Here is a 27,017-nt window from a genome sequence, read left to right as displayed (position 1 = left end):
GATCCATCAACCGCCATATTCGGACTGCTGGCTGCAGTAGCAGGTATCCGCTATGCTGTGAGAGGGCTGATGTTTGCATTTACACATTTTCTTCAAATTTTTAATTTCGATTGTCTGTATAGGTTGCTCTCTAGAATCTTGGCGGCTCGCAATCCGGTGGGCGACCAATCGTTAATTTAATTGTCACCTGCCACGACAAGCAGGCTGTGATTGTCACAAGGTCACCGGAACAATCTTGACCAATCAGCTAACTTCGTCTCGAACATCGGCGGGGTTTTGGTGTTACAACAAGTCTAATTTCATCACATTAAAAATAAAACACGAAACGCGATGCGAAAACGTAGTTGTAATTCCTACGTTGTTTCCGAAAAGAAATCCATCAAATAAGTGACAGATGTTGAATTATTGAGAAGAAGGTAACGACGTCAATATATGCGGCAAGCCCAGTCTACGTTCTCTCGGTTAGCGACTCAGTTACGACGTTACCGAAACCAATCCCTTCGACGCCACTCGGGCACTTGCCAGACAGGGCGTTTCTTTCGGCAGGCGCATCCACCGGTTACTCCGGTGCTGGGCGTTGATTTCCTAAATGCGCCGTCCTCTTCCCTCAGCATTCTGCGTCCGTCCCGGCCACCGTTATGGCCTCTTATCGGCTGTCTTCTGTCCCACGTCTTCTCTAGTGCGTGGACCTCGTATCTGAGCGGCACTTTCTTATTATTCTTTTTTATAGCGCGTAGCTTATTTTTACACTCTTGCGAGGCTCGTTGAAACTTTAATTCACCAGAGTGTAGCGACCGCCTCTCACATTCGCGGTGCGGAAGAAACTAAATTTTGGAAGTGTTTGTGACTAGGAGTGCTCAGGATGTGCTAGGGGGGGGGGGGGTGTAAGGTTGGGGAGAGCAATGCTTGTTTACCGGGCAGCTCAGTTTTACTCCAAGTATTCTGAGGGAGCTAACACACTTTCCTTCTTTTTTTCTCCTTCGCTTCAGCCGACATCGAGAAAACGCAAACTTTCACATTCCGTCTCTCTGCGGAATTCCTTGGTCAACTTTCCTTAAGAAAAAGGCTTCGATCGAAACTTGTGTGTCCCTCCAGCATGTTGGAGCGCTTTGCTTAGACGTTCCCGTCACGCTTGCTACTTGTGCTTCTCGTTTGTTATTGTTTATTTGATTTTAAGTCCAACCTTCGTTGCATCTTCGCCTCCAAACCCCTGCGGCCTCTCTGCTGAAGGGTGTGTGCAAACCTCGCGGTGCATAGAAGAACGCGAAACGACTGCCGGGTCTTCCCTAGTTTCCATGTTTCTTCCCATTCGCACTCGTTGCATCCAAAGTGCCTACGCGTGTCACAAGAATTTGTTTGCCTCTCTGTTTTTTTTTCACCTTCAAACTCTAGCTATTCAACTTTTCTTTTGTTACTCCGCTCTTTTGGACTCCCGTTTCTTGAAGACAGCCGTTACGTGTCGCACGTTTGCATACGGAATACACAATAGGCACGGAAGGGGGAGAGGGTGCTTCAAAGACGCTGGACGCTGTGCGAACACTAGACCAAAGAACTGGAAAAACGGGCTCCATTGTGTAAGTGTGACATAGAATGAGATAGAGATGTACTGTATGCAGGGAAAGGTTTAAAACGAGAGACGGGAAGCAGCGGAAAGTTTTCGGCTCCCGTCTCCTGCATAGGTTAGAGGTGCGCGACACTTTTGTTGTTGCATGGTGCTTCTTTAGTCAAGAGGGATGCTTCTCGAAAACCTGCGAGGTGCCTCGCTTTCTTTGCTGTTTGTTTTTTTCGACACATTGAGACATGTACAAAAAGAACCACCTCCAGAATAACTGCGACAAAGCCGACTGTCGGTATTCACCGAGCAACAAATAACTCAATCAATAAGCTCTTAACCCCCTATCGTACACATTCCCCCCCCCCCCCCAGGTCCCCGAAAATGGTACTAAAACTGTCTTTTAGTACTTGTGCTGCCCTCTGTCGGCCAACTAAATAATGTCTTGGACGAGCCTCACTCGCTTCAACCGGAATAAGAGGGACAGAAAACACATGACGAGCTGGACACGTCATGAGCAAGAAATGACAGTAAACTTATGACGATCCTGGCTCGTCCAAGTCTGGTTGAAGGTTAACGTGTTATTTTGGGTTAAGTCACAATTTAACAAATAACCAACACGGACAATCCGATGACCAATTTTCCCTCTAACGTTCCATGTCAATATGCGCGCTTTTAGTTTTTCATTTAAGCCGCCGCTCAGTTTCAATCTTCCAATTATTGACTTAGTGTTCATTTTTAGTAAGCCTGTACTGGCGTAAACACTCTATTAAAGCAAGAACTCTAATAAATGAAATGCGCGTGCATGATGTAGAACCTTTGCGTGGTATACTGGAGTTTGAACGACGGTCGTCATAATTACTCAGAATAGACATTTCGGCGTATACAGGTGGTTTTTGCAGCACAGTTTTACCAGTACTGGCGAATTCCCCAAAAACTACTATTACTATTCCCGTAAAGCGACCTTTACACCTCTAAAATACTCTTTTTAAAATTGGTGGTCTGCGCTGAAACACTGGATATATCATGCAGACAGTGAGACAGTGTAATTGAACGCATGAGCAACGCGCTTAAATGGGAAAAGATTACCCGATCATGACTGCGCAGTGAGAAGCGTCAGCGGTGCAATGTGCAAGTAGGCCAACGCAGCAGAGGTTCGAATTTCCGCTGGCTCAGAATTGCTGCCATGTTTTGTAGTGGAGAATCGATGTCATCGTGGATTGTCCGCTCCTCGTGATTGTTGGTAGGAGGCTGTTAGCTCACATTTTAAAAACCATTCGTGTAGTTCCTGTGCCTTGGTGCCTTTAGCCTAAGGAGCAGGATGAATGACGCACATCACTTTATTACCTTAAAGGTGCAAAGAGGAAGCTGAACTCGTCTTTTTACCGCTGGAACTCTATCCACACGTTCCGGGCACTTTTAGAAACTTCGAATTATTCTCCAGTGCGGCCGATTGCCCTAATTAAACCGGATTAAACGTTCCGGCTCCCGCCTTTTTTTTTTAACTCAAGGCAGTAGGTAGGAGAAGTCAACCAACGCGTCAGCCAGTCCCGTGACGGCTTGCCGCTCTGCAATTGGCGGAGTGACACGTAACTCAAAGAGTCCACGTGTATTTTCATTTCCGTGGGCCTAATTTGAGGCTATGTTGTCTGTGACTTAAACATTTTATTCACAAAAGCCTAAAAAACTAAATAAAAGTGAAAGCGAAGCCTCCACTAGAATGGCTGATGTGTGAAAGCGAAGCCTCCATTAGACTGGCTGAAATGCACCCCATGCGTGGGTTGACTCCGCCTACCTACTGCGTTGAGTTCAAAAAAAGGTGGAAGCCGGAAAGTTTAATCCGATTTAAATAGAGTAATCGGCCTCACAGGACCATACATCGAAGTTTATAAGAATGCCTGGAACGTGCAGATAGAGTTCCAGCGGTAAAAAGACGAGTTCAGCTTCCTCTTTAGTGCACCTTTAAGCATCCCCGATTAGGGGTTATTACATAAGGTGTGGGTACAGATAGAATCAAACTTTATGTACAAAGGAGTTATTCGTTAAATGTGACAGTTATGCAATAGAAAAATGAGGAGTGACAGGTGGCTGCAGTGACGTCGTGAGAAATAACGTTCCATTCTTTGGCTGAACGAGGAAAGAATGATCTCTTTCTTTACAAGAAAAAAATAATCATTTTTATAAATTAGAACATTTATCATGAGCGTGTTGAAACGTGAATATCACATCACTGCACATAAAATGTCTCGCGTAAAGTAGCATACATATCTGGCTTTTATTCAGCAGTTTTTAAGATGCAGATTGGCGTCTAATTTGACTTAGAGAATATAAGGAAAATATATTACTATGTAGGTGATTAAAAAGTGTTGGAATATACCATGAAAGCATCGCTTTTCCATAATGCTTACGAATTCTTGTAAAATGTAGCCTGCAGTCTGTCTTAAAGGTACTTATTTCACTGCCTTTTGACATAGTCATGCGGTGAAACATGAAAATCACACCATTGCACACAAAATGTCTACGTAAAGTAGCATACATATCGGGCTTTTATTTAGCAGTTTTACGATGCAGACTGGCGTCTCTAATTTGACACCGAGAATCTAAGGAAAATATATTACCATGCAGCTGATTAAAAAGTGCTGGAATATACCATGAACGCATCGATTTTCCATAATGCGCACGAATTCTTGTAAAATGGTGCCTCCTGTCTTCCCTAAGGGTATCTATTTAACTGCCTTTTGACACAGTCATGCGGTGAAATATGAAAATCACACCACTGCATAGAAAATGTCTACGTAAAATAGCAATCATATCGGGATTTTATTCAGCAGTTTTTAAGATGCAGATTGGCGTCTCTAATTTGACTTCGAGAATCTAAGGAAAATATATTACCATGCAGCTGATTAAAAAGTGCTGGAATATACCATGAACGAATCGCTTTTCCATAATGTGTACAAATTCTTGTAAAATCGTGCCGCGAGTCTGCCTTAAAAATATCTAACTGCCTTTTGACAAAATACTTCAGTAGGAAAATGTAAAAAAATTATGAAACAAGAGAAGAGCAAGCGTTTGAAGCTCATTGATGGAATTTCTCTCACTGGAACAATGTACCACAATTAGGGCTATGTTCTGAAGGATATGTACTCTCCTTCCCGATCTGTTGGAACAAAAAAGAAGCTCATTCCTTACTTTATAATGGTGTATGCTAATGCAGGAGCTAACAATTTCCTCACTGACAATGGAAAGAGGATTTTGAGATCGAAAATTAGGCAGGCTTTATTTTTATTGTTTCAAACACGTACAAAGTGGGCCCCATTTATGAATGATCATCATTAATGTGAGTTAGAACGCAATTGACACATGTGACGTGCGTTACAAGAAGGATAAGGAGAAAGTGTATTCAGACGCACGCAAAACCGAGGAGCCATTCGTTGGTACTACCTTGTGATGATTACGGATGCACAGCAGCTTTGATCTTTGAAAGATTCGCATGTATTAAACTAGATTTGAACCCAATTTGTTAATTAAACAACACCTTCATGAAGGTATGAAAGATGGGTGTAGTAACTATAACAGTGGGCAACAATGTGGACATCGTCGCAATCTTGATAAAGTTGTGAAGAAGTGAAGGCATCAGAAATATAATTATCATAAACATTAGAATTGAGAGATGGCAACATGAAACAATGTGCGACTCCACAATATGGACCTTTCCTACCTAAAGATAAACAATATAGCTTAACAGGAGCAAAGTGTAGAACATTTACAAATACAGTGAGCTGCAGTGCCTCTTCTACTTCAGGTATCACTTCGCCTGAGTGATTTAAAACTGTTGAAAGGACACCAACAAAAGCTGGCACCTTTTCGAATTCCAAGCCATCGTATCACTCGCACCGATGCACATGGAAGGTGACGTAATTATTTCAGGTTTAAAATCTCGAACGGAAAGAAGTCACCAAACGCCAATTCGTACCCTGCATCACCTCGCAGCTAACAGTAAACGCGATTCCACGCAGCCGCAGTAATTCTCTAAGACTACCTTAAGACGAACTGCTTGTGAAGCACGTTTCCGCCCAGTGTGGCAGGAATAAAACCGTTTCCTTCTCGAATGCTCCCTGCCTTTTCTCCTACAGCCAAGTTTTGGTAAAAACAAGAAAAAAAGGTAGTAAAAACGATCCTACAAGTTTGCGTCGGAGGGACTCCATAGGGAACGACGCGTTCAAGCGGAACGACCCGTAAGCCGTGACATCTGCGTCGTTTCGTACCAAGGGAAGAGGATTTCTCAAATTCCCGGGAAAGTTCCCACTTTTCAGCAGTTGCAGTTTGTTGGTCGCGCAGCTCTGTTTGCGTAACACGCGACGTCATCCTGCTGACTCGCGGAGAATCTTTGCACGCCTCTTCCTCACCCGGGCGATGCAAGTCGCGGAATTCGCGGGCCTGGAAGCAGCGTTTTCGGCTTCACTTGGAACTGCGACTGCAAGCAATGCTCCTGCTGACTCCCAGAGGAGGAAAAACAAGCGTTTTGCTGAACCGCTACCTTTTTGTATTCATCGCGTGCAAAAGGAAAAGAGAAGGCTCGGTAGAGTGTTTAGCTCTCGAGACGACTTTTGAACCAAGTAAAATCCTGGTTAAACTATGAATATCTCCTAATCAATGCTGCTATTCGGCGCTCAGCCTTACAAAATTGGAAAATGTTATTGTCAGTTAATGTGAACATATATGGTTATGGCTAGCGCGAAATATTGCGAACAGCGGCAAGATCTGTCGCTTAAGTTTCTTAAAGAAATATGACTTTTTGGTAACGTAAAGGTCGCTGCGTGCTGGTTCGAAATACCGTGCAATTCGAAGAATCCCCTGAATTGCGCTGCTAGATATCCCTCATGTGCGTGTCACGAAAAAAAAAAGAGAAGCTCTGATATAATTATTAAGCAGTAGCCATTGAATTACTGAGCAGCTCGGCTATTCGTCTGGTTAACCTCCCTGCCTTTCCTCCTCCTCCTCCTCCTCCTCCTCCTCCTCCTCCTCCTCCTCCTCCTCCTCCTCCCTGGTTTGGTAGTAGAGACTGTACTGCATGCTCTGTGACTGGTCAGCAAGGAGGTGTAACGAACAGAGAGGGACCACGTGACGAAGGAATTGGCTTATGATAGGCGGCTCCCCGCTGCAGTGAAATATTACGCGATAGTGTGTACACCTCATTCGGTCGAAAACCCGTCGGTGTAGTCGTTTAGTCGGCAACGCGTGCCGGAAATCATCGGGGGCTGCGTAAAAAAATCGTATCATGGTAATTTGTGGTTCTAGTGGTTGATGATTGATTGGTATGTGACAGGTAATGACAAGTTAATGAAATGATTTTAACTTATTGATTATTTAATGAAAATAAAAGATGAAAACATGAAAAAAGGGGGTTCAAAGGTCTAAAATGCTCAAAATGAAGAGCCAACGCTTGATGGTGGTAATTAAGAAAATTTAGAACGTGTAACTGATCTATTAATTAAGAAACAATTGAAAAAATTAAATTGCGTTCAAAGGTGTAAAACTACTCTGAATGGAAGGCCTAAGCCACTACGCTATCGCGTCTCATATACCCTTACGGCGGAGCTTAAGTGTCCTCTCCGATATTTATTGTAGTCCTTGCAGCGTAGATAGATCAAACAAGCACTTCCTTAATGCTCGGTACCGCTATCGGTTTGGCACGTTAGACATAGTGGCCGGAAATGCAACACAGTACCTTGAAGCCGTGGTAATGTTAGTGTTCGAGTAATTTGCTTCATCCCAGAGCAATGCTGCACTACCGGGCCTGCGACGCATGTGTGACAGATACTCAGTGCGCTCACGTGAGCTTCTAGAAACCATGGGTCCAGAAGCCTTTCACGAACCGGAGAAAATAATTCATGGAAGATTATAACCTGCAGACGATGGTATATGACGCATAAGGATGAAAGTATTTTATAATTCTCGCAGTCTAACAAGCAACTAGAGGTATAAAAGATACACCCAGGTTATATTTCCGTCCACCTTATATATATTTCCGTCCACCGTCCACCTTCCGTCCACCGTCCACCTTCCGTCCACCTTAGGGTATATATCCACCGTCCTTTAGCCTTGCAGGGTTGGTTTTTTCGCTTGTTCTTTTCCGTTTATGCTCGTTTGCATGAAGCAAATAGTGAAAACAATTTCTGTTCTACTTCAGATAAAAACATGCACGCTGCGTCTTAAAGTTTCTACTAAACTGATTCCAATTCTAACGGCCTTCTCATTTGGCTTCTAGCGTTAACGAATCAAGTATGCATACCGAACCTGCCTTCATTGCGCTGAATATATTTAGATTTTGTATTTTCAAGTTACTTTCTATTTATGTGGACCTAACTGCTGCATCGAATACCGGCGAATAATTTATTTCACCTATTTCCTTGTTTAGAGCGTGACTTAATTTTCGGCTCAGGTATGCGCCCATCTTGCCGGAGTTCTGCATTACCCGGATTTATTAGTAATTAAATACCTCCTTTACTACTCTCTCGCAGTCATAGACTGCGGTGAGCCAAGGCCGCTGGAAGACGGAGACGTGTACCTGGTTAACGGCACCTCGACCTTCCTGAGCGTGGCCCGATACACCTGCGGAGACAACTTCACCCTGAGCGGAGTGGAGACCAGGACCTGCCTCGAGACGGGCTTCTGGAGTGACGTCGAGCCCACCTGTGACAGTAAGCCTAGGCACCGCCACCTGCGCGACCTTCGTAACTTTCGAGGTTATGGTACAGAGAGCATCAACCTTAAGAAGAGCACTTGAGCAGAACACTTCGCAGGAAACAACGCGACATCTATAGCAGCAGTTGTTATGTGCTACAGGCAGCTCCAGTGCACTAGTGAAGCAACATAGACCACGCAGCTAACTGTACACAGACATCTTTGCCTGAAGCTTATTGAACCGTAGTGCACCAACTTTCACGCGTAAATATCGGTATTCCTTAGTTTTCTGAGCAATCGTACTGCATCTACAGGTCATTGTGCATAGCTCGCAACACCTCTCAACGATGGAGGTGTCTGTGGGCTTCTTTGCGTAAAATTCTCACGCAGTAAAAAGCTGTCATCGAGTGTAAGCTTTCTTGTACTAGGCTAATAATAATAATAATAATAATAATAATAATAATAATAATAATAATAATAATAATAATAATAATAATAATAATAATAATAATTGGTTTTTCGGGAAAAGAAACGGCGCAGTATCTGTCTCATATATCGGCAGACACTTGAACTGCGCCGTAAGGGAAGGGTTAAAGGAGGGAGTGAAAGAAGAAAAGAAGAAAGAGGTGTCGCAGTGGAGGGCTCCGAAATAATTTCGACCACCTGGGTGGCACCTCGTTCTTCCTTTCTTCTTTCACTCCCTCCTTTATCCCTTTCCTTACTGCGCGGTTCAGGTGTCCGCCGATATATGTGACAGATACTGCGCCATTTTACTAGGTTCCAGCAGCGTGCTGGCAATGCCTTTGTAGGTGGTATGTCCTCATTGATGATTACAATCGACGTGTTTGCCAATGCAGTGATATCGTGCGGGGAGCCGGACATTCCCTTGGGAGGCTACGTCGTCGAGGAGGACTTCCAGGTCCACGACACGGTACACTACAAGTGCCACCCGGGACACATCATGGACGGACAGGAGTCCAGGACATGTCTTCGTGATGGACAGTGGTCCGGGGTTGCTCCCACATGCACATGTTAGTCAACTTACAGTCATGGCAATGATGGCCGAGATATTTACGGCCCACGCAATGATGGCGTGGGAAAATGAGGCTACAACCTTTTGCACACACCAAACGGGACTTAACGTACTTGAGTGCATTTGAGGTACGAGACGATGTGCTTGACGACGACCTTGTTTTCATTGCAGCCAATGCGCTTTACGCAAATATCTGGTTGCGTAATATTCGAGATGCGCACAAGTATGGAAGAGAGCTATGTTGTACATTATACTCAAGAGCAAGCTTTTACTATGACTACTGTGAAAGACAATGAAAGCGATAAATTGGCAGTGCACAATATTAAGAATGAACGGCAATAATCAAAGAGAAAAGGTTGAAGCATTTAAAAGCCTCGATTAGACATATATAGCGTCTACAGAGCTGGCTAACCTATTAGGTAGCGTTACTTTTACTATGGTATCTATAACGCTAACGACCTGTGGTAACATGTTTTCGTATGGTTCAGAAGTACGGAAGGGCAGTAGCACTAAACCCGTACAGAACGCTTAAGGCCGTTTGCTTACACTTCCTGATATGCCATAATACTTGTTAATAATAGAAAGAGTATATTGGCAAGGTTTTCGCCACTTAACTTCTCAAGGCAGCAATACATGTCATCGGAAAGCCTCAGAAACAAAGCGGAAAGCAGGTTTGGCGTCCGGATTAACTCAAGGCAGCCTACAGCTGTTCAACTTCGGCTCGAATATTACTTGGACTGTACTGCCGGATTTCCTTGACAGGCGCGGCTTTTGTTCGGCGAATATATAGCCCCTGGGGCACCCTGGATGTTTCCAAGCGATCCATTGGCCACAGGCACGGGCTCCGAGATTGCAGTCCGTATATCTTGGCACATGTGCCAAACCCTCTTGTTTCTCGCCTGTTGTTTTGTTTTGCTTTTTTTAAACGTAGACTGCTTTTCACGCATGCGGGCCTGGTGCAGGAAAAAGTTACATAGGGAAGTGTCTGTGGAACTCATTCCTAGCTTTCTTGAACGCGTGCGAGGCCGCAGAGGGATTCTCTTGGCAGTCGTAATTTTGCTATAGCTTTAATTTGATGTCGAACGTATGCTCCGAATCAGAGAATCCATAAAGAAATGACGTCACTGCAGCGGAAAATGAAGTTTGATGGATTCATTTTACCCGCACAAAGATGGGAAAAAAAATGGTGGGAGTGAGGGTATTTCTGCGACATTAATTGGCCTGGTGTAATATGTGGCCAGTGGCAATATGACAGTCATAATATGCGGGGTTCACTGTCTTGAAACTACACGGGGAGTACGAGGAACTCCATATTGGAGGGCTCTGCTTCAATTCCAGCCACCTGAGCCAATTTAACGCGCACTGACATCGCAGAGCACACGAATATTTTCGGTGTTTCGCCTGGATCAGAATACAGCCCTCGTAGCCTGCCTTCAATCTAGAGACCGTGTGCTCTGCATCGAAACATTATACCCACCGTTTCATTGGGGTAGGCAGTGTAAAATGAACCAGAAACCAATTACTCTTTGTAAATTGTACGATGACATATGAGGTCACCTTTATCAGAGTTAATTTTTTCAAAATGTACAGTTATTGTGAGAGTTTGAAGAACATAAGCTGATCATTAACCTACTCTTTTTCGTTACTATTACATTGACGTAATAAAGTCACACGGGGGAAAATATTCTTCGAGGCCATTCGTAAAAACTGGTAACAGAGAATCAATTCTTTGACCGGTTTTCATCAGTGCCCTCCGTGTGCCTGACATTTGTGTGGTTGGATGAGTATTTTTATTGCGTACGAAAAGTGTTATGTGCTCATCAAAGTATAGTTAGTGTTCATCCATTCGTTCGTCTATTGTTCTTTGTTATTCTAACAATTTGCGGTCATGGTGCCAGGACTCCATCGCGCTGGTTATTCCTCGCGTTGCACAGTCGAGTGAAGCTTGTATTGCTGTGCTGATAACGAAGTTTTCTCGCTCCTTTGTTGTGAAGAGACGAATGAAACCAATGAAAGCTTTTTTTCTCACCACTTCTTTCTTTCCCGATTGCACCGCCCCCTGCAGTCGTGGACTGTGGCCGCGTGCCGCCCATCCTGAAGGGCGAGGTGTCGTACGAGAACGGCTCCACCTACCTTGGCTCCCAGATCGCGCACTGGTGCAGTGTGGGCTACCGCCTCAACGGAGTGCGCGTGCGCACCTGTGGGCTCGACGGCCGCTGGAACGGCACTCCGCCAAAGTGCGAAGGTAACTCGCCTTTCAAAAACTTCCGCGGTTATTATCGTGATCATGACTACAATCATCGCCATCCTCATTATATCCACCGCCATCAGTCCCAAACAACCTCCTTTCAAAAACTTCAGCGGTTATTCTAGTGATCATGACTACAATCGTCGCCATCCTCATGATATCCACCGCCATCATTTCCAAACAACCTCCTTTCAAAAACTTCCGCGGTTATTATTGTGGTCATAACTACAATCATCGCCGTCCTCATGATAACCACCGCAATCATTCCCAAACAACCTCCTTTCAAAAACTTCCGCGGTTATTATCGTGATCATGACTACAATCATCGCCATCCTCAAGATTTCCACCGCCATCATTCCCAAACAACCTCCTTTCAAAAACTTCCGCGGTTATTATCGTGATCATGACTACAATCATCGCCATCCTCATGATATCCACCGCCATCATTCCCAAACAACCTCCTTTAAAAAAATTCAGCGGTTATTATTGCGATCATGACTACAATCATCGCCGTCCTCATGATATCCACCGCCATAATTCCCAAACAACCTCCTTTCAAAAACTTCCGCTGTTATTATCGTGATCATGGTTACAATAATCGCCATCCTCATGATAACCACCGTCATCATTCCCAAACAACCTCCTTTCAAAATTTCCGCGGTTATTATCGTGATCATGACTACAATCATCGCCATCCTAATGATATCCACCGCCATCATCCACAAACATCCACCACCAAACTAATCGTGGTCAACATCATAATCCAAAACTCGGAACTTTATGTGACTTGGCTACTCTGGAATATGTTTCTCTTTGCAGTATTCTCGTGTCGGTTTTTAGTGTTAAATGAGTAAAATTTGAAACGATAACATATCAAAGTTTTGCTATTTCTAGCCTTACAAAGCGTCAAAAACCATTACTAAAAAGGCCGCGAAAAACGCTGAATTGGCAAGGAAAAGTTAAATTTTAACCGTGGGCACACACCACTTATTATTCTTTACTGGAACGTTTGATGGACTATCAGATGGCTTTGAGATTATTTTCGACACGGACTTCACGAAGTATTTAACGCATGCCGGGTGTTTCGCCTAAGGTTTCGAAATGTTTTACAACAGGCTTCATGGTTTAGAAGAGCTTTTTTTCAAAATAAAGCTAAGACGTTCTAACTAGTAGTCTGGTCACCTAATTGAAATAATTAATTTTTAACTTACTGTTATTCTCATTATTTATTGAGAGGTGTGTTGCACACTGTAAGTAATCTGCATATCACATTTTGAATTTCGAATACGCATTTATCTTCAGCGCTGTGGCCGAGCAAATTTTGCATACATCACGCCAAAATACATACGCTTTTGAAAACCTTGCAGGCAAAGCAACTCCTCCAGTACTCGAAAACTCCTCTAAATAGTAAAATTTATTCGGCCATAGCGCAAAGGGTTACTGCGTTTTCGTAATTCTAAAAATAAATGGATGTTACTTACAATGACCTATACGCCCGTCAATAAAAAAAAAGAGTAACAATAATAGCTAAAAAGTAGACTATTCAGTATTACCTAACCACCTTCTGGTTAGCAAACATTAGCTGTATCCTGATGCGCTATACCACTGACAGCGCTATGTCGAAAAAACGTTCTTCTAACCAAGGAAAACTCTTTTTAAGTGCCGAACGTATTTGACTGAAACAACCTGTATAGCAACAAAGCAAGTGTTGTGGGTGCCGCTTTCGCGTTACAGCTTACAGGGAGGGCACCTGTATGCAGGAGAAAAAACAGTACAGGTGCGTATGGTACATATGCACTACCATCGCATGTACAGCAGCAATACACGTTTTCTTGGTTGCATTGATGCACGCGGAAGCTCGAGTGCAAAGAAAAAAAGGCAGGAAGATTAAAGAAACAACTTCGATTCGATGGCTTCCGTAGCTGCGTGAATAGAGTTGTCGGAAAATAAAGAGCGGAAATGAAAGGTAAAAAAAAAAAGACCGCTCTCAGCTCAAGCAATCTACTGAGCTACAATGTCGCGGCTGGGCAATCAGGCCCTGCTCCTTGCGTGCACGGAAACCCAAATTTCTTTATTTTTTCACCGGTTGTGGAAGAGGCCATTTTGTCGGGGCGGTTCTCCTGACATGGGACGACACTGCAGCCAGGTATATGCAGTCAGCTAGAAGACTTATTTCAGAGACCAATACAAAGCTGCGCCGTAGGCTAGAAGCCTTATACCGAATACACTCGCAGTGAACTGTTATATTTGATCAAGTTCTCGGGACATTCTTCTTAATGGAAATAGAAATGTACGTAAGTGTGGTTGGCAACTCACAAACTGAATTGTTAAATGGCTAATTAAAAATTTATTTCACTCGATATGAAAGGCATACAACCATCAAGCATTAGGACTGGCATTTTGGAAGCTGTACTGCAGATGACAGCATTTTCCTAACTTTATTAGAAGGCACCCGAAAATCTTGGTTGTAGCGAGTAGTAGTAAAAAAAAAAATTTCTAGCCGAAATGGTTGCACAGGAAAATGGCTTAAAACGAATATTAAGCGAAACACGCCACCGCACTAATTTAAAAGAAAAGCTTTGGAACGTTCGCGGGCCTTTCTTTCCGACCTATTAGATATGCCAATATCAATAAATGCTAATCACGCGTGTATTGATGTGATATGAAACTTTAAAAAATACTCCCTTAGTCTGTGCGGTCGATAAACCTTTTGCTGTTTTCAAAGTAGGTGTCCTGTAGACATTTAATAAGCACAAGACATTTTGTTTTTAATTCACTGCAGAAACAACGAAATTCATTTTTGCGGGAGGGTGGGCTGTTCCCTTTTATCCTAAAGCTACCTGTACGAAGTTGACCATTATACGCTACACTATAAAGAGAACGGAGTAAAAAAAAAGAAATGAGCTTTACTATAGCACACTGTCTTTTATTAAGGAGAGTGCATTGGAGGGCAGCTTACTCTATTTTGACTCCCATATAGGCGTATTCGTGTTTTTAGTGTATATAGTGAAATGCCAAGTAAGGACAGAAAAAAAGGAAAAACAAGAATGTGTCAACAACAGAACAAGTCAATGAATTTGTAATTCTTTACAGATGAAAAAAAAGGTTCACACACGGGCCTGATTATTTACATTTATTTAAACCGCGCTTTAAAATAAAGCAAACCGCTGCAGCGTCCCTTCGTGACGTTCAACAACCGACTCGGAAATTCCCATTTAATTGAAGGCAGGTACTATCGCGCTCAATATGACCTGCAACACACGAGCGTGTGGCCGCGGCGCTTAATAATAATAATTGGTTTTTAGGGAAAGGAAATGGCGCAGTACCTGTCTCATATATCGTTGGACACCTGAACCGCGCCGTAAGGAAAAGGAGAAGGGAGGGAGTGAAAGAAGAAAGGAAGAAGGAGGTGCCGTAGTGGAGGGCAGTTCCGAACGCACGGTGGTGCCAGCAAGTGGCATGTTTGAAAACAAAGTGGAAAGGATTCTGGTGTTCCACCAGTCAGCTGCATCCCCCGCGCCGTCTGCTCTACACAATCTGGGATAAACCGCGACATGAGCCTTGCATTGTCACACAAACGTCGCCCCGTTAGCGTTGGTGATGCAATAAAGACCACAAAGCACAAGGGAGAAGGGTCACTGCTGGAACAGCAAAATCCTTTCCCTTTCGTTTTCAAGCTCGCCGGTTGCCGGCCCTACCATGCTTTATAAGCGATCCGGCGACGGTGCCGGGCGTTGCAAGTCATATTGAGCGCCGTAGTACATAGCGTGCGCACACCTCGTAAATAATTTCTGTGGCTATCGGGCGGAAATATCGCCTGTCTGCGTTGGGGCATGACTATAGCATTTGCGGCTTGTGTTCACAAGCAGCTGCGGCGGCAGCAATCAGGCGAGTGCGAGCTAGCAGGCGTGAAATGGCGGCTTTGTTCGGAGGCGCGACAAGGCCGGAAGAACGCCGATAACCAAAACTGCGGCATCTTTATCGCAGAGAAGAAATTTGTTTTGTTTTCGTGTTTTTTAATCGCAAAAAAAAAACGCGCTACGCGTTAGGCACGCCTCGCCACATTGAATTTACTGTTCCTTTCGGGCCGCTTCCCGCCGCGCCGAACAAAAGGACTGGAGAATTCGGGGTGTGGTTTTCTAGTAAACAGTGAGCAAAGTTGCGGGGTCTTTTGTGTGAAGCAAAATAAAACAATAATTTTAGCGCTTTTGTTTTTTCCACGCACCATTTCCATGGGGCCTCGAAGACAATCGGGTGGAAAAAAAAACAGGTGTTGCCCGTGATGGTGTATTTCTTGCTAACGAGAAAACTAACAGTCAATGAAGGCAAAGAACAGAGGTTTGAAAGCAACGTGGCACCAAGCAGCATGTGACATATGCTTGAATTCCTGGCTGACATCCCAGGACAACAATTTAAAGGTATCGAGATCACATTTAAGCGGCCACTGCAAGTATGAATTTGCTGTGATCATGAATAACTATACTGTAACACTAGAGAACTGCCAAAAAATCCTGAAAGGGAGTCCTGAAGATGCTGTTCCATTATTTATTTGTCAATTATTACTTTTTTTTGCAATTTACTGTCACTGGTGCAGCGAGTACGGAGCTCACGCAGATGCCGGGGTCTGCGCACTAGTAAAATAAAGACCTTACGTGTTATCCCATATTCCATTTTTAGTAGTTTTAATATCTCGCAGTAACGAAGCTGATCGATTTTTACGCCTGGATACGCTCTGTGCTGGCCAAGAAACACGTCGTTTTCTAGTACAGGCGGGATCGCGCTATTGATTGGTTTATGAGGGTTTAACGTCCCAAAGTGACTCAGGCTATGAGGGACGCCGTAGTGAAGGGCTACGGATAATTTCGACCACCTGGGGTTCTTTAACGTGCACTGACATCGCACTGTACACGGGCCCCTAGAATTCTGCCTCCATCGAAATTCGACCGCCGCGGCCGGGATCGAACCCGCGTCTTTCGGGTCATCAGCCGAGCGCCATAACCACTGAGCCACGGTGGCGGCGCGCTATTGGTAGCTTGGTCGATGCTGTAGCTTGCATAGCGGCCCCGCTAGCTATCTCTTACAGTAGCTAATTGAACGCAACCGTGAAACTCGCTGCTCACGTTATAAATTATGCGAGCATGCAAAAATGGCTTTACTATTGTCTTTCACGGCTTTTCCATATTCACTTCCCAATACCTTTTATGGGTTCTGCATGCACGAGGCATCTGACGTGTGAGCTGACTAGAGATAATGCAGACTTTAATAAACAGTAAATTGTCGGAGAAAGCTTATTGACAGTCATGTTGCCTGTGGACAAAAATTACACCACTTTCTCATTTCTGTTGGCATATTTTGTCTCCTGAATGCACCCTTCTGCTTAGCATCTCTCTGCCCACCCCCAGCATATGCTAGCCTACTCTTTGAAGGGATATCGGTAAACAAACAAAAATAGAACAAAACATAATAAAGCAATGCACCCGGGAGCAGGGGCCCTGAGCTGTTTTTTGCTCTGTCGCCTGTCTCTAGTTCCACCTTTACTGATGATCACATTATAAAACTGGTTCGTTATTAGCTGTTTGAAGCTCTAGTGCGAAGGAAAGACCACACGGTGCATTTCAGCGACCCTATTGTTATTCAAGCGCTCTCTTGTAAACACTCACGGAAGCTCGGGCAACCCAGTGTTGTCGCCGCAGGTACGGCGCGATCAGCAAAACTTCCTCTACTGTGCGCATCAAAGAAACTAATCCGTCCACTGTAAGTTTACCCTGCTTCCGCTGCTGTGTGGTTGTGGACGAGTCCGTAGCCTTTGTCATAGAAACTACCCCTAGGAGAATCGCTATTGAATGTGCGCCCAATAATTACATTTGCCCCGGCACAGCCGTTTGAGAGATAACTTGTTAAGCAGCTTCAGCTATCCCCCGAGAGAGCCGAGTTTCGGCGAACTGTTAGTGGATTTATTGCCATTTTAATCATTTTTAGAATAGTGTCGCTTACATACACTACACAAGAATACTTTGCGGTAACTCACGCTCTATGTATCATAAGCACATTTATTTAACGCACCCATGCGAAAACCCAACTATGGTTTCAGCCGCAGTGCAGACGTCTGGTGTTGAGGATAGAAATCATTTTTATTCAGCAAAACGACACGCCTCGGCAGCCTTTAGAACGGTCTAATCGTCAAATCACCTTTAGAACAATGTCGACAACAATGGGTTCAACAAGTGCCTTGAGCTGCATAGTTTTGGCGGGGAGTGCACGTCCCCTTATGATTGGAGGCAATGTCAATCCATCTTGTTGCCTGACTGCGTCGACATAATTCTTCTTCCCCACACCTGAAAATACAAAATTGGTTGTTGGGGAAAGGAAATGGCGCAGTATCTGTCTCGAATCCCGGCGCACACCTTAACCGCGCCGTAAGGTAAGGTATAAAGGAGGGACTGAAAGAAGAAAGGAAGGAAGAGGCGCGGTATTGGAGGTTCCAGAATAATTTCGACCACCTGGGGATCTTTAACGTGCACTGACATCGCACAGCACACGGGCGCCTTTGCGTTTCGCCTCCATCGAAACGCGGCCGCGCGGTTGGGTTTGAACCCGGGAACTCCGGCTCACTAGCCGAGTGCCCTCACCACTGACCCACAGCGGCGGGTCCACACCCGTATTCCACTCGTCTTTTCTGTTGTCTGCGTGTCAATATAAAGCTCTATGGTGACGCATTCATGGCGAGCCACGCACGCCTAGACCGGGAACGCTCTTGCTATGACGTCCCTGTCGTAGCTGGGAGCGATAAAAATAGTCCGGTAGAGTTTGCGCTCGTCTGAAAACACGCATGACAGCTTAGATGGATAGCCTCGACTCGGACCAGCTTATGACACGCAGCCACAGACAAGAACCAGGGCCTGGGGCACCACTTTAAGTTAGCTCGCTCTTGTCTGGATACTAGATTTTGCTTGGACTAACCAGCACCGCTCACCATTTCTGGCTACGAAAGTCATGCGTTCTGCCGTTAGAATTAAGGTAGATTATTAAATATCTCAGTGCTTTGTGAAAGATCGAATACAGATACTTTTCTAGACTGCCATAGATTCTGGTTATGCCTTGAGTTTGTGCCTACGCGTGAACATCGCCAGCGAAATTGCTGGTAGTTATATTGCAGCAAATATACAGAGGTGAACCCAAAAACATTTTTAAAAAGGTAATGTGCTATACTGCCAGTTCAAGGCTCACTTTTGGCTGTAGGTTTCACAGAATTAGTTTTCCTTCAGTGTTATTATTAACCACTCTGGTTATGCCCGAATATGCTTACCTTTTTTAGTTTTTTAAGTTTCGTATCGAACGTACAATTGGTTCCTGGTGCTCCAAACCTGCTCAAGATGCCTGCGGTGCAGGCGGACGAGTAGAAGAGACACCCGTTCACTGTGAGCCTAATAGGAAGAAAAATGGAGAGTAACTGCAGGGAATACTCCACTTGTCCAGGAGTAAATGCTCTTAAAGAAAGTAAGGTGCGGCTGGGGCGCGTTCTGTGCAGATTGCTACCGATATTAGATCGATAAGCGATAAACTGGTGACGGCGACGGTTTCATCTGATTTCTTCGAGTGAGCTTGAATGCTGGTCTTCGAGGATTGCTAAGGATGACTGCGGTGTAGGCGGTGAACAGAGCGGACACCGGTGCACGCTATAAGCCTAAAAGGTTTATGGGGGGTTTAACGTCCCAAAGCGACTCAGCCTATGAGAGACGCCGTAGTGAAGGGCTCGGAAATTGCGACCACCTGGGGTTCTTTAACGTGCACTGACATCGCACAGTACACGGGCCTCTAGAATTTCGCCTCCATCGAAATTCGACTGCCGCGGCCGGGATCGAACCCGCGTCTTTCGGGCCAGCAGCCGAGCGCCGTAGCCACTCAGCAACCGCCCCGGCTATATAAGCCTAAAAGGGAGAAAATCGGGATGCAACCACAGCGACTAGTCCGGACGCCAGTTAGTGGTTGCCGAGGAGAACAAGCTGTAGGTCAAGCGTGTCGTGGGCATTTAGTTTCTAAAGGGCACTAGATCGATCACCTAGAAACAGATGGTCCCGGAAACGGAGTTTGTCCGCAGAGAACGGAGCGAATTAGGCGCATTTCTTTCTTTTAGTTCTAGAGTACAGCTTTGGGCATCTCGGGACACATAGCATGGCCGCCTGCTCAGTGAAAGCAACAAGCGAAATTCGCTTTTTTCCATCTCTGTTTGCTCGTGGCGTTGGACTACGGGGCGTCTGGCACGGACTTTGCGACAGGTGGCGCTGCCAGAAGACAGAGTGGCACTTCCGTGTTTTAGTTGCCTGCGAGGCGGTGGCTTGCGGGGGGAGCGCGGAAGGCTCCAGTCAGGGTAAACAGGCGTGCAGACAACGTGCACGCCACCCGTTGGACGTGGGACTGTAGCTCCCTTTTCGTTGTTTATTTTTGGCTTTTTTTTTATGCCTCCGGAGAAAGTAATGAAGAATATAAAGTTTAACCTGTGACGACGATGCCCGGAAGGCCGCCCTGGAAACACGCCAATTTTTAGGCATTCCGGGTTCGCGTCCATCAAACGCGCGCTTTATGAAAAACACTGTCGCCTAAATGTGAGGGACGGGAGTCTGGACTGCGTCGCCGGGGTAGGTCGGAAGGTCGGCTGTTGGCTAAGAGGAAGCGGGAGAGCGCTTATCCGGAACTTAATGGAGAAACCACCTGGTTGGGTTATTCCAAACATAACTGCCATTCTACAGGTGTTTTGTACCGGTGCTCTTAAAAATGCCGTATTAATTTTATACGTAAAATTTTCCGGCGCATATAACAGTGTGTTGTATTCATAATCGAACATATCTGCGTCCACTTGTTCGCTAATACCAATCTAATTCTTGGTGTTTGTGGATGAGACGCCATATGGGTGTCTCTAGACAATGCATCACGTTATCACATGATAGTGTTTCCTGCCCTAGATATAGGCCTTTTAAGAGCGCACTGTCGTGGTAGTATGGTAAGGAAAAAAAGGAGGGGGGGTTGGGAAGGGGAGAGGAAATGGTTTTAGTGTATTTATTGATTTTTCTTCTTCATTCAAGTGGTGGACCATAATTCAGGACTTTCTTTTGTGACGTTTCATTACGTTACATAATGAGATACAGTCAATGCGGTGTCCTGCGAACATTGGCGGAAGGGCGTAGTGTTTCTTAAAGCTATACAAGTGACAATGTTAATCCGGGACTTGAATATACAGTACATTTCTCTGCAGTACAGTACAAGGCAATACAAGTATCCATAATTAATTTGAATTCTACAGGAAAAATTAAAGTCGCCTCCAGATAAATTTAGAATTCTCTGATTCAATTCCAGTGCAATTTAAGGCGAAATGTGTCTGCGGAAAAGGGGCTTAATTTAATCTATATATCAATATGGGCATCCGCATTGAAGGGCCTTTGTTTCCTCAGAGAGGTTTATAAATATGTAGTTTAGTTTTTTGAGTTTCCATAAAATAAACATTTAGCAAAAAAGTAAATGACGTACAAAAAAGGCATGGAGAAGGCTTTATTTAAAGCAGGACAAATAACATTAAAACTAAGCAGTTTTTCATGTACAGCATCTACTAGTATACTTTTTACTGTCAAGCCAGGCTTAAGGGGATCACATTTCAAATTCCCCTATTTGTGCGATGCACCTTTTCTGTCTATACTACCTAAATCAGCAGGTTTATTAGAGTAGGTAGACGGGATGTTTGGCCTTGGTAATTGGAATGCATTTTTTCAACATATTATTAGAGGGGAGGTAGGAAAGAGACACGTGCAAGGCAAACACCGAACCTTATCTGATAGCGTAAAGACATGAAGACAAATATATGGACAAGCTCTTGCGGTCTGGAGATTTCAGGCTTCTTGGTGCACGTATATATGCATTTGTGATGATGCCATTAAAGTATCAGTGGAAGTTCAGCGTCAGTCCTCCGTTTATCTTTTTTCCAGCAACCTGTCTAATTTTTCGCTGAAAAAAAATTCATTCATCAGTTTAAAAGTCAGCAAAATTATTTGTATAGGAGAGCAGGAAGGAATACACTGAGAAAAGGCACTGCTGGTATGTCTGTGCTAGGCAGTCATATGTAATGTACGTATACGTGTTTTCCAAAGGAGATCTGTCATCGAATTCGCAGTAAACCAATTAACGAAAGCACTTCAAGATAATACCGTCCAATTACAAATTAGGTCAACATGCTTTGTACACTTCATCGTTCTTCAAAGGGATCGTCCCGGTAGTTCTTGATTACCGACACAGCTTTAGCGTCGTTAATAAGATTTCAATTTGTTGTTATGTGACGCGATTGCATATGTGATTTCGCATTTCTTCATTGGCCGTGCTTGATCAAAAAACAAAAGTTTTATGATATGGTGTACCCGCCGCGGTGGCTCAGTGGTTAGGGCGCTCGACTACTGATCCGGAGTTCCCGAGTTCGAACCCGACCGCGGCGGCTGCGTTTTTATGGAGGAAAAACGCTAAGGCGCCCGTGTACTGTGCGATGTCAGTGCACGTTAAAGATCGCCAGGTGATCGAAATTATTCCTGAGCCCTCCACTACGGCGCCTCTTCTTCCTTTCCTCTTTCACTCCCTCCTTTATCTCTTCCCTTACGGCGCGGTTCAGGTGTCCAACGATATATGAGACAGATACTGCGCCATTTCCTTTCCCCAAAAAACCAATTAAAAAAATGATATGGTGTCGGTTGATCGAGACTTGAGTATGATGCGAATTTTTAGACGCTTCTAAAGTGTCGGCTCTCCTCTTTCGCGTAGAGACAGCGTTGCCTTTACACTGCTTTTTCTGGCAATATAATAAGATTACTCGAAAAAAGTTCGTTTTTAAAGCACGAAAACTGTTCTTGCTACACTGTAGCTCAATTCTTGTATACTTATGACTACTTGCCTCAGTTTGCTGCTATTTGTTTTTTCTTTAGTAAACGTTATGTTCTTAGAGAGAAACTACTTTTCCACTTTCGTGGTCTTTTGTGTGCCATTGCTATGAAAGTGGCTTCTATTGCCGAAAGTGCACGAAAAAAAGGCCTGGTGTACAGAACACTTTAGGAATAAAAAGCGCTAGACGTAAATGTATGCTGTGTGAGGTTTTTTTGTTTCATTGTTAACGGGATTCCTATTGATTTTTTATCGCTGTTTCTTGTGCGAGAAACTTCAGCGAACTCGACAGCGCAACCTGCCAGCCTCTCAGGAATGCACACTTTCGCAGAATTTCTTGCTGCCTGTCTCCTTTATCCTCCCGTCTTCTCGTTATTCACTTTATACTGCGTAAATTTCTTTCGCAGAGATCCGGTGTCCGCCCCCGGAGATACCCAAGAACGCGACCGTGGTGTATGGCGGCAATGACCGCTCGTCGGCCGAGTCCTTCAAGATCGGCTCCACCGTGCAGTATCGCTGCGTGTCGGGCCACATTGTGCAAGGCGAGTCACTCAGGACCTGCCAAGCGACTGGACGCTGGACGGCGGAGGTGCCTCAATGTGTCTGTGAGTATGCGCTACGATTGGGGTGCCTCGACCGGTGCTCAGCTTCGCAGTTTGGGGCGACGACAGCTACGCCATTTAGAGTCACAAGTACGCCATTTTGTGTCACAGGGGCGCCATTTTGAGTCAGAGCAAGCTATTTTAAGCGGCTTCGTATTATCCTGAAAGGGCTAGTTTTCTGAGAGGGCTGTCGGGACACGAGATCGTCTAACGCTACTGTCAGACGTCGAAATACAAGTACAGCAATTTCGGGCAAAAATTTTGAAACTGCTGAATTGCAAGACACATTTACGGTCATACTGAAGGTAATGGTCCATTCTTGTAAAGTGTAGCAAAATCTTTCTTTTAAATAGTTTCCATCGATCGCTTCGAACAGTTAAGACTCCCTTAGGAAATCTATGGGCAAAGCTTTTTATGCTAGCAAAAACGTTTATAGAAAAAAAATTGCCGTCGGGTGATCTGTAGTTATTTTGATTGTTATAGTGAACTCTTGTATTAGAAAAACTGCTCCCATAACTTGTTTTTTGCTCGAAAAGCTTTTTTTTCCCTAATTGCTGGGTATGTTTCGGGCAGAACTTTTGAAGGTTCGTGTTTACACCAGAAGGCTAGCTTTTCAAGCTTAGTGAAACATTATGTCGTCTCCCGACCAAAAAATAATTCTCGCCGGCCCGAATGAAGGATTTTACTAGCACGCATCGTGGCTACAATGTTCTTGCCTTCACCTCTGCTTGGCAACGTATACGCAGAAAGCTGCTTAAGAAAGTTCCGTCCCTGAATGCGACATTGTAAGGTTGTGTGGCGCAGTCTTTGAAAATGCCACAAAGATCTCTTTCGTTTTAAGTTTAGTTCTGTTTTTTGTGCCTCGTACTTTTACACGCGCTGGTAGACTGTGTCGTAGTGTTCAGCTGGGCTTCGCGGACAGAGTTATCTACTTTTAAGCTCTCGAGAAGAAGCGAGATACCCCACTACATATTTTTTTATAAACAAAAAATAATTTACTCGAGTAACCCTTTTTGTGGGGCTAGTTGGCGCTTAATCCTCTTTGGTAAATTTCATTCTCTTCACCGCGTTCTCCTGCCTTTCTTACTTGTGGATGTCTTTGTATTCCGCTAAATTTTACCCAGAAGAAGAAATAAGTTCGCCGGTATTCTCGTTGATGAAATGCACTGATGTCCTGAAAATGGACATTCACAATGGATCGAATGCCATCTCCTCTTACTGCTGTCTGGCAACCTAAACAAACATACGGTAATGATGATATAGAAAAGACAATGATTATTGTGATTATATCGTTTGGAAAGTGCAAGAACAGGCTTAATTGTCAACACGGGAAGGAGGCGACTGAATCGAAGATAAGCCACGACAAAACTCCAACCGAGCTTACTTCTGCGCAACAACATCACAAATTTCGCCTGAAAACAATATTCACGGTTTCAGCAGGACTGCGAAATATGAAATGTAGACTGCTTTGCTCCCCCTGAAAACGCATTCGAAATTCTATCTACACATTGGAACGATCAACCTGAATAATTCATCGTGGCGAAGACGCCGTCGTCTCGCCTCCTGCAGCAGAGTGGGGTTTAGCGTGGCTGTATCGTACGAAATTCGAACAGATATATCAAACATTACCTGCGTCAGACTCGCAAGCCGGTGCTGCCCTCCATTTATTTTAGATGATTGAAGAACAGCCGGTCAGATCAATTGCATGGCTGCGTGAGTGTAAGAAGGTGTGGAGTAAACACCGAACGAGGTGTTGTTTTGGGCCAAAGCAAGTTACTAAAGAGAACAAAAAGGCGAAAAGATTTCCAAAAAAGAGTGGGTTCGATAATAGGGACAAAATAAAGTATTAAAGATTCACAGCTGTTCGAAGTTTTCAGTAGGAAATTTCCTGTATAAGAGGAAAAAAACATGGCTGGTAAGGCTACCAGTTTTTTTAAGCATAGGGGGATCCATTCACCGCCTGGTTTTTCCCATGAGGAGTTTTTCGATGCTTTTCTTCATGTCTAGCGTCCTTCATACATCACCTTTGTGCTGGAGAGTCAGGTGTGCCGAAAACATTATTAAAGCAACCTGCTTTATTCATTCATGTAAGCCCAGAGTAATATTTTCCTGCGGCGTCAGTACCGAGCCCCTTCAGAGCGTGCCCAGCCTTACCTTGCGATTCGGCAACCGCGAACTGAGCCGCTTATACTCGGCCGAATTGCAGTGCATAAGGTCACGCTGGAGCCCATAAAGAAGTATAAAACGGGAAACATACAGGCCTACCAAGGTGCACGCCTAGCCGCTGATGGTTCCGTAGAGAAACAAAGTTTTCCCTACTCTGGACTTGATATGCGCATACTTTTGCGAGGTGGTTTCTCTGTAGGTCTGCTTTGCATGAAAGCCTGCCCATGCTTTGGCGAATTTCGGAAGTCGGTGCGAAATGAATTTAGAATCTCAATAGCGACGACGACGATAGGCAGGAACCAGGGGGTAAATTCCGTGGCGTATAAGTATACCTTTAAGCTTGAACATGTATTCCAATAGCGAAGGCAAGAAAGTGGTGGTGCCGGGGGTGCATTTGCACGAATGCGGGTCGGGGTGCTTCTCCTGGAAGCCATGATGAAATTTATGTTTTGTTTTTGAATACCAAATTCCAACTTGGTATTTGCTCAGAGTTTTTCAGCCGTTTCTCTTATACGCCAACGCGAGCTCCCGTCTTTGCATCTAACAATTGCTCTTTCTGTTCCTGCTAAACCTCCGCAAAAGAAAAGTAGACCGACTCCTGGCGGGAGCTGAGGAGGCCAACTTTGAAGTTCCAGACGAACTATCACACACCTTTATCGGGGCGAAGCAAAAATGAATCATCGGAGCAAAAAAAAAGCGATTTCGAGGCATCACAGGCACAAGCAGAAACATGAACACACACACACCTACAGGTGTACACATACAAGCTAACACACAGCGTTAGAAAGCCTGTCAGATATGCAAGTGCACTTGCAAACAGGAACGGTTGTACGAGATGTGGCTGTTGAATTATGCGCCAGGAATTACTGGGGTACGAGTATCGCCAGCCCGTTTTTATGATGCCGTGAGAGTTTCTTTTCCATTAGGGTATCACTTCGGGCCACTGGGTGAAGCATAATAAGGATTGCACAGAGTGCGAGGAAAGTCGGCTACTTCGACAAGTTACGCGAGTATTTTGATACGATGTATTTTGGTACGATGTAGCCAATTTGTGTACGATGTACACAGAGTATTTTGGTACGATGTAGCCAAATTTAGTGGAGCCACAGCAGCGAGGGTAAAAGAGTTTTCAAAATTCGAAAAATCGATACGGCGATTACTAAAGGCCGGCTACAAATCTCTAATTGCAATCAGGTGCCTATCGGCAATAGTCAGAAAGTTAACTATTAGAATTTAGTTAACCACTTTGCTAATTACCATGATTAGCTTGTTTTTTGATGTCCGCCAACACTGGTATGACTATGTGGCAGAAAGTTCCTCTTTACCTTGAAAACCTATTTTTAAAATTAGTAATCACACTGTCTGAAACACTCTGTATATGGTATGGTGCATATATTATGCGTGACGGCCACTGTAGAATACCACCTCATTCATCAACATCTAAGATGGCGATATCTTCTAAGATTTTAAAGTTCGAGTTGCGCTTTGCAATAAAAAATGAGATAAACATTGCGTGATCGTGGAAGGATGTATTAGCATAACGATGAGGTAGAGCCTTCGTCAAAAGTCTTCAAGCCAAAGGCTTTGCAGTTCACCCGCATGACAGAGCTATTACGGCATTATTAAAGACTGAATGACCTTGAAATGCTAGCAGAAGGTTTCTCCTTGCGTTAGAGAGGCTTCCTGCTTGACTTGTATTTTGAATGATCCGCTACACGGAGCTTTCTATGAACAATCATTTCGCTGGAGCTGAACGCTGTGCCCTAATGCTTTTGTTGAAGACTGTACCTATTAACCGTTCAATGATTCGGCCTCCACCAA

General features: G+C 44.4%; 1 protein-coding gene across 1 annotated transcript in view; it reads left to right on the top strand.

Annotated features, from left to right (window-relative positions):
* LOC144108095 (P-selectin-like) overlaps positions 1–27,017 on the top strand; it is a 259,479-nt gene that overhangs the window by 209,955 nt on the left and 22,507 nt on the right. Inside the window, exons 12-15 of the mRNA XM_077641376.1 lie at positions 8,074–8,253; positions 9,094–9,267; positions 11,335–11,514; positions 22,836–23,033. Coding sequence (XP_077497502.1) covers positions 8,074–8,253; positions 9,094–9,267; positions 11,335–11,514; positions 22,836–23,033 — 732 coding nt within the window. The remainder of the gene's footprint in view (positions 1–8,073; positions 8,254–9,093; positions 9,268–11,334; positions 11,515–22,835; positions 23,034–27,017) is intronic.

Source organism: Amblyomma americanum, chromosome 10 (genome assembly GCF_052857255.1).
Source record: "Amblyomma americanum isolate KBUSLIRL-KWMA chromosome 10, ASM5285725v1, whole genome shotgun sequence".
Lineage (NCBI taxonomy): Eukaryota > Metazoa > Arthropoda > Arachnida > Ixodida > Ixodidae > Amblyomma > Amblyomma americanum.
Note: the sequence above shows the minus strand (reverse complement) of the source record. Positions and strands in the feature narration are given on the sequence as shown.